The sequence below is a fragment of the Monopterus albus genome, unplaced genomic scaffold, assembly GCF_001952655.1.
Source record: "Monopterus albus unplaced genomic scaffold, M_albus_1.0 scaffold111.1, whole genome shotgun sequence".
In the NCBI taxonomy this organism is placed as follows: domain Eukaryota; kingdom Metazoa; phylum Chordata; class Actinopteri; order Synbranchiformes; family Synbranchidae; genus Monopterus; species Monopterus albus.
This window is the reverse complement of record NW_018127991.1, coordinates 1,631,121-1,639,220: the sequence shown is the minus strand read 5'-3', so window position 1 is coordinate 1,639,220 and position 8,100 is coordinate 1,631,121. Positions and strand designations below refer to the sequence as shown.

At 41.4% G+C, this 8,100-nt stretch overlaps 1 protein-coding gene across 3 annotated transcripts; it reads right to left on the bottom strand.

The window, feature by feature from the left end:
• Nucleotides 1-690: 690 nt before the first annotated feature.
• On the bottom strand, nt 691-7,810 carry LOC109966449 (homeodomain-interacting protein kinase 1-like). Of its 3 annotated transcripts, none has more exons than XR_002275766.1 (5): nt 7,447-7,517; nt 6,859-7,025; nt 6,566-6,666; nt 6,367-6,391; nt 691-1,279 (listed from the first exon to the last, which is right to left on the bottom strand). XR_002275766.1 is itself a non-coding variant. In XM_020611279.1 (5 exons), the coding sequence occupies exons 2-5, from the start codon at nt 6,959-6,961 to the stop codon at nt 1,251-1,253; spliced, it is 258 nt and encodes an 85-aa protein (XP_020466935.1). In that variant the 5' UTR covers nt 6,962-7,025; nt 7,489-7,810; the 3' UTR covers nt 691-1,250. The 3 variants fall into 3 exon arrangements, 1 of the variants encoding a protein (XP_020466935.1); XR_002275765.1 differs by having other exon boundaries at nt 7,371-7,452; XM_020611279.1 differs by having other exon boundaries at nt 7,489-7,810.
• Between the last annotated feature and the right edge of the window lie 290 nt (nt 7,811-8,100).

The window sequence follows — 8,100 nt, the reverse complement described above, 5'->3', positions numbered from 1 at the left end:
TGCGCGGGGCCCCCGCCCCCCCCCCCCCCCCCCCCCCGTGTTCCTAAGAAGGCAAATAGCTGGAGTACAATAGACTATGCCTTTTATAGCCCCCTTTCACCACATCACGTTGGGTGATCAAGGTCAAGAGACGCCATCATAATCGCCAAAACTTTTGTGGATTTGCAGTGCAAGTGTGTAATGTATTGTCTTGAGCATGTGTGGTGTGTTACAAAGCCTAGTCTCCCGCAGCATGCCATTGTGAGAGGATTTTGGTTAATTTGTGTTTGCATTAAGTTTATTTTAATTTTATACATTTCTAAACTTTGCTGTAATATTGATTCTCTTTCAGCTGACTGGATTATATTACTCCATCTTTGCAATACTGCCTTCGTCATCCATCTGAGAGGTCCCTCTCCTTTGTCTGCCAAACAACCAGACTACACATGAGTATGCAAGAAACTCAGTTATACAATATTTGAAGTTATTTTGATTCAGGATGGTTAGCTGACTGTAGTTTGCTCATAGTGGACCTAGAGATTCTGACAAAAGGGACAAATGTAAAAGAGACTGCATACTATTCTGAGCTGTTTGTTTTGCTGAAGATATATCTCTGGGTATGGGATCTTAGCTTGTTTTATGGTTGGTGTCTCTCACCAGGAGGTGAGAGAGAGAGACAAATAGGACTCAGAGTGCAAACACATAGTGCTAGTAGAAAAGAGTCTTTATTACAGAGTGTAAGCAGGTGGAGGAAAACCAAGTCAATGGGGTTGATGTTGCCTGACCAGGTTGAGCAGTGGAGGCTGAGTAGTGGCTGTAAAGGAGATCGGCAGGAACCAGGAGGATCAGAGGACCATGACGGGCAGGTGAGTAGACAGGAGAGCAGCCATTCAGGTAAGTGCTCAACGTAGCAGGTAGTCTCACTCCATAGATGACAAGCAGGTAAACACAGCGTTGGGGCTCTCGCGCTGTAGCTGGCCGGCAGATTAAAAAGCATCAAGGTTACTCATTCCACAGCTGGCAGGTAGGTGAAAGCAGTGGGAACGTAGCAAAACCTTTGCAGACACGAGACAGGTCCAAGGAGTTGCCACGGGGCTGGAACACAGCCTAGCATCAACAGAATCAAGTGTGGCCGCATCAAACGTACACTTCATCCTCAATGATCTGGCAACGAGGAAGCGTCTGCCAGCGCTTTAAGTAGGGACGGTGATCCTCTGGTTATGCACCTCAGCTGTGTTACACCCTGAGAGCAGATAATTAGACGATGTATCTCAGTTGTGCATCTCACGGGAGCCAGGACCTGCAACAGAGAACCAGAAAGAGAGGGGGAGAGGGAGAGAAAGGAGAAAGAGAGGCAGGTGGTGCTCAGTAGACCTGACAGCTTGTGGAAGTGGAGCGGACAGTGTATAGATTCTACAGCCTGTTCCTGTTGGGGAGCTAACAATAGCTAATAGGTACCTGCTCTGATGATGCCCTTGTTAGTGGTTCAGGGTTTTTTTGATTCCTGCTCAACTGTTTAAAAAGATTCTGGCTACAAGCTGCAGGAAGACAGGGTTAGATATCCAGCACTGCCCACATCTCCCACCCTACCCCTAAATTTCTTGAACTAGCATGGTGACACAATGTATGTAAACGGAGCTAGAGGTGGATGTATATGGAGATAAAATACTATCAAAAACGTTACAAATGCGTGTTTAACGTTTTGTCTGTAACAAGTGATTTGTGTGTGTGTGTCATGAGGATCACAAATGCGTGCTGCGCAATCTGCACGTATAAAGCCATTTGTGTGTGTGTGTCATGCTGTTCACAAATGCATGCTGTACAAACTGCACATAAAACACATTTTACAAATGCTTAAAATCGATTTTTTTGTGTGCAGTTCTTTAGAAAGTACGTACACATTGTTACCTATGCATGCGTGGATCGTCTAACACACACGAATCACCTTCCGCGCACACACGGATTTTTGAGTGTTTTTCCGCACTCTCAAAAGTCCACGATCCACGAATGCACGCTTAAGGACACGTGGAAAACTCGGACATCTGAGTTTCCAAACCTGTTTCCCAAACAAAAGTATTCTAAGTGTTAGCCCTGTGATAGACTGGCGACCTGTCCAGCGTGTACCCTTCCTCTCGTCCAGTGTCAGCTGGGATTGGCTCCACCACCACCACCTGATCCAATAGTCCAGTGCCCCCCGCATCCTGCTAGGGGTCTGCCAGCTTTTGAGAGTGGTGAGGACCTCCTAAGCTTGCTCCAAAGATGTAACATACACAAGCATTGGATTCTTACCTTTCTCATATCCATACTTAGGGAGGGCAGATCCCTGCTAGTGAAATTAGGTTAGATTAAAGTAGTGGTGTAGGTAGCTTGAATTTCCATAGACTGGTGGTGGATTTGTAGTTTTTCAGGAAAACCTCAGTTTTTGTTCACTACAATCAATTCTGTCATTAGCCCATGTACCTCTCATCCTGAGGCATCTGTTGAAATATGAGAGTTTTCCTCATTATTTTACAAACAACACTGCTAGCATTAGGCAATTCTCCAGTATCTTCTTTTGACCCAACTGACCTTCCCCTGCCTTCTGCTACTTTTGACCAATTTGAGACCATTTCTTTGCCTGTGTTATCAGAAGTGTTTTTACATATGAAAACATCTCACTGTCTCTGCATTTCATGCCGACAAGATTATTCAGGGATGTTTTTGAGTCTTTAGGTCCTAGCTTTCTGGCTCTAATTAACTTATGCTTAAGTACAGGCTCAGTTCCAGAGGCTTTTAAAAAAGCAATTGTCCAGCCACTTCTTAAAAAACTGAATCTAGATCCTTCAGTCTTTTATAATTTTAGACAAGTGTCTAAATTATCTTCTATGTTGTACCTTTTAGAGAAGATTGTTCTTATTCAACCCCAGTCTTTTCTGACAGAAAACGGCAATGAGGAGCAATTTCAGTCTGGGTTTAACTCAAAACACGGTACTTATCAGCGTTATTAAAATTAATAATGATATTTTGTTGGCTAAGGATGGTGGGGATCTAGTGCTGTTGCTGCCTTTGATACCATCTCACGAATAGAAGATTTTCTGTTAATATTGGTAACTGTTCCTCCTCTTCAACTGTCCTCTCCTGTGGTGTCCTACTTAGATAATAATAATAATAATAATAATACTTTATTTATATAGCACTTTACAATTCGAAAGGGGCACAAAGTGCTTCACAGCAAAACGTATGTACTCTAGTGAAAAGAAGCTACAAACACTAGAAAAAAGCAAAAAAAAAACCTGAAATAAATTAAAACACACTTTAAAAACAGAAGGGAAACTGCATATTGAAATATAAATAACATAGAACAAGTTAAAAATATCTCCGTGAAATGAGTTAAGTACCGAAGGCCTGCCTAAAGAGATGATTTTTTTTTTAATTACTTTGAATGAGGCCAGCTCAGTTATGGACCATAGTTCTGGTGGTAGAGTTACAGAGCTTGGGGCCATACACAGAGAAAAAGCAATCGCCCCATTTTTTGTATCAAGATTGCGGGACAGTCAGAGAGATGCTCTGAAGAGCGTTGAGCTCTATGCAGGGCATAGACAGAAACGAGATCCGACACATATGAGGGGGCGAGGCCGTTAATCGACTTGAATACAAATAACAGCACCTTAACCTCTAGAGTCCCTGCGTCCTCATATGAGGACCGCACAGCTTGGGTTTCCAAAGCTCAGGACTCTAGAGGTTAAAGTCGATTCTGAATTTCACTGGCAGCCAGTGCAGCGAAGAAAGGACAGAGGTGATGTGGGTGTATCTGGGGGTATTCGACAGGAGCCGAGCCACAGCGTTCTGCACAAGTTGTAGCTTCCGAAGAAGAGATTGAGAAATTCCGACATAAAGGGCATTGCAGTAGTCGAGTCGTGAGGTGATAAAAGTATGAATAACTTTTTCTAACTCGCATGTGATAGGAAAGGCCTCGTTAACATCCTCAGGCGAAAAAATCTAGTTTTGACTATCGATCTGACCTGCCTATCAAAATTAAGGTTACTATCAAATATCACTCCAAGATTTCTAACAGTATCAGTGACTAAGGGAGCCGAAACCCCTAATTTGGATACAAGAGCAACTGAGTCAGGACTGAAGACAATGTATTTGTGGCGGAGGGGAATATGCCACCGCCTTGTGGGGGAAATAATGAACCCTAAACTAAGGAAGACTGAGTGAGTAACAGGATCTTGGTCCCCCCACCCAGTGCTTTAGGTCTCTGTATAGCAGTTTGTATATGTTTATACTTATCATGTTGCTAAGGCGAGCTATAGTCAAGATGAGGTGGGCTCCAGGATTTACTTTATACACGATGGCCCCTGGAGTGTGTATGTGTGCATGCAGGTGAAAGCCCCTCCTAAATGCAGAACCAACCCTTCCTGAGACCAACAAGATAAGAGAGACGCCCCCACTCCTTAGTATGGGAATATACCTTAAACAAGTTCAGATTAACAACAAAGATAATTTATTCATTGAAGAGTATGAAAATAAGAGCAATTAATAAAACAAGTCGTTTAGTCCTTCTGTCTGGTTTCTCACACACACAAAAAAAATATTTTCAAACCTCAAACTCAGTTCAGATTGGCATTAAAACTACCAATAATAGACAAAGAAAATATTGATAACCAGTGTCTGCTTCGGTTAAGCATTTAAACCAAAAATGTCCTCTCACCAGAAACTTAGATGACCAGTTCAGTCCAAAGTTCACAACATGTCAGGAGTCCACTCCAAAAATCCAGGAAATCCAAAACAATTCGGAAAAGTGATATCCAATTACATACGATGATACTCCAGAACTTGTAACATGAATCACTTGGCAGTACTATTCACAGTTCCACTTAAAAGAGTTGCTTTAGTACAGTCCAGTTTGCATACTTGTTGAACAGAAAAGATCACTTGCTTACCAGCATCCGGTGTAAAGAAATGAAACAGAGTACATCACTACGCCTTAGATATGGATGGAGCGCTGAAGAGTGTCTAGGTAGGCAGGATTATGTTGCTCCACTTTATGATCCCCAACGATTGCCCCCGTGATCCTGAAGAGCACAGCTTGATCCGACGAGGCCACAATCCTGTCTCCCGGTGATTCGTGTAGCGACACTAACGATGTACTATCCCACCCAACGAACCATCCAACCTTCTCTAAGACATAAAAATCTCGGCGTACACCAGGTTTAGAGTTCGTGTGAACTGGCAAAACAATAATCTTGTTACAAAACGCGGGAGGACACTGAGTATTAACTCCGAAAACTCGATAAGCGATTGCAGACTTATAGCCTAGCTTCTCACAATGTAGCTTAGCTTAACACCAACTGAGGCTCAGAAGCAACGTCATGCAACCCCACTACATGCTATCAGCCTGACCATAACTTGTTAAAGCCGCCAAAAAGTTATAGAACTTAGCACGTTCTTCACCAGCGCGCTGCGCGCCCGTTCACTCACACCGCACCACCAGAAAGCCAAGTGATGATCGTGTAACCTTTCAGAATAAAGGTCTTTGCGTAACAGATTTAGTAGGTCCCCTACATATTCAGTCTTGCTGTCATTTAAATAAAGGAAATTCTATGATAGCCATTCGTTAACATTGTGAATACAGTTATGGAGGGGAGTAAGGGTGTTAAGAGTCACATTGAATCAGCAGCATATAAATCTAGACATCATCTGCATAAAAATGAAAATGAATATTATGACATGCAAATGACATCCAGATATATTTACCATTAAAAGCAACTGGAGGGATGTCTCTACAGCCATTATTTGACAGACTTGAAGGTATGGCTGGTGCTTAACTTTCTGAAATTTAATGATGATAAAACTGAGTGTGTGTTATTTGGTGATCTGGCAAAATTTGCTGCTTTCAACCATGACTTAGGCCCCCTGGCTCGTCATCTGAAGATGACTATAAAAAACCTAGGGGTAATGTTTGACAACAACTAAAGATTTGACAAGCAGATCAAATCAGTTGCAAAGTCTAGCCTGTGTGCTAATGCAGCTCGGTTGATGTTTAACGTCATATATGCTAATTTGTTTTCCCATTTTATCTGTTTACAGTTACAAGTATAATATAAGGATAAACTCCATAAAACAAGAAAAGCAAGCTTTGTGTGGAGCTTCAACCTTTTATTTGTTCGCTGGCTGTCTAGTGTCACGAAAGTAGGCGTGTATCGAGGATAGCACACCAATGTTTCCTTCTTTTAACTATTGACTGTGTAATTTGTGTTTATATTCCTATATTGATCTTATTTACTTTAGTTCTTACCTTTTCCTTGTAAAGTACTTTGGTCAAGCAGATGTTTTTAAAATGCTATATAAATAAATTTTGATTTGATTTGATTTGAAAATTGAGCAGATGGTTCATTTACTTACCCTGAGTCTCCACTATGCACCTCATCTGAAAATACAACACAACTTAAAGTCACACTGAGAGTCCAGGTTGAGGACTTTCAGGAAATAAAAAAAAAAAAAATCATCATTTCTATTATTTATAAATTGAATTATTATTAATGCAATAAAGCCAGAAAAAAATCATTAGGTATAAACATAGTAAAATTCAAGAAGTACTCACCATATCATATTCATGCCTGCCAGGGTAGAGTCGAGTTCCAAGGTACATCAACGCAGCCATGCAGCCCACAGACATGGATGTCTCCCAATAACCCCTGGGACCTGAGAGAGTGAACCATGGTCACATCAGTGGTGAAAATTATTTCCACTATTTTGCTGTTTGAGTGCCTCAGAATCACTTCTCTGCTTTTTGCAGATTACTTTGCATTTATTATTACTTCTGCAGCAGTAAAGCCCGTCAAAGAGACAAGCCACTAATACAACGCTAAAAATCACAAGTCTCCAGCTATTCACCTGTATGGACGGGTCTGAATATATATGAGCCGGGCATGGCAGCTGACACGTTACAGGCCAGGCTGAAGTCAATTACTTTGCTCCTGCTGATGGCTGACCACATTTTCCAGCTTGAGGTCTGTATGTATTATCCCAGCAGCCTTCAAGTAACTGAGTGGATTGGTGAACTGAAAAATAAATAAATAAATAAATTCATACATTTAATAATAAGGTCAACAATATTCCATCTGTATCCATTTTCAAACTATTTATTAATGCAGAAAGGAATGCTATAGGAAATACCCATTGGACAATAGGGATAATCTCCTTCAGAAGGAGAGGCTGGAAATAATTTTCCTTCATAAAATCAAAAAGAATTTTGTCCAGGTGCTCAAACTCCAGACAAATACGATCTCTGTCAGTGAAAACTTGGTACCAGTGAGCCAATTTGCATTTGTCTGAGTCTGGTCATTTCAATTCCAACAGGTTGTATTAGCTAAACACACACTCATTTAGTCAAGCCAGTACTTAACTGATTGAACCACTGCACAAAGCACTATAACAAAAATGGTCCAACTCAAACTCCGATGAGCACATTTTCTTTCTTACTTCTTCTTTTGCTTTCTTAGCATAAGAGCCCTGCTTCCTTACCAGTTTGATGGCCACTGTCTTCATGTTGTCCATCCTCATGCACCTCACAACTCTGCCAAAGGTGCCGCCTGCTTCAGGAAGGACCACACCTGGTAGGAGGAGGAACTGGATGTGAGCCTGTCCCCTGTGACTAACTGGTCATTCTGGGCATGTACGGTGAAGGACATCTTTGAAGCCATCATAAGGTGTGGCACCTGCTGCTGGGAGCTCAAAGCTGAGAGGAAAGCAGCAGAGATTGGATGCAGACACAGCATTTAGTCACAGTGTGACACATCACAAAAACAGCAGTGCTGTTCTAAAGAAAAATCTCACTTTATTTTGTAAGAACAGAGAGCAATCAGCAAGCCTATGATACTTGCCAAGTGTTGCAGTTGTCACTGCATTTCTTGAGTTTATCCTCAAATGTAAAGGGTTCAAGGATCCTGTAAATGTAAACAAGGTTAGCCATCAGTCGCAGTTTTAAAATTCACAGTTGACAAGAGGTTGACAAAACTTGCCTTAATCTGTTTAAGGTTGTCCCCTTATTGAGTTGTTAAAATTATTTTATATTATATAGAATCCACTAGAACATCAGATATACATATACAATAAATATCTTAAATGTATTTAAAG

What these genes read in the sequence shown, in the direction of transcription:
- LOC109966449 (XM_020611279.1), bottom strand. Translation starts at nt 6,961, where the DNA reads ATGTGGTCAGCCATCAGCAGGAGCAAAGTAATTGACTTCAGCCTGGCC. An exon ending in GCAGGCATGAATATGATATG is followed by an intron (nt 6,392 to 6,565) that starts GTGAGTACTTCT and finishes TTGTATTTTCAG; the next exon opens with ATGAGGTGCATAGTGGAGAC. An exon ending in GTGCATAGTGGAGACTCAGG is followed by an intron (nt 1,280 to 6,366) that starts GTAAGTAAATGA and finishes TCTCTGTTGCAG; the next exon opens with GTCCTGGCTCCCGTGAGATG.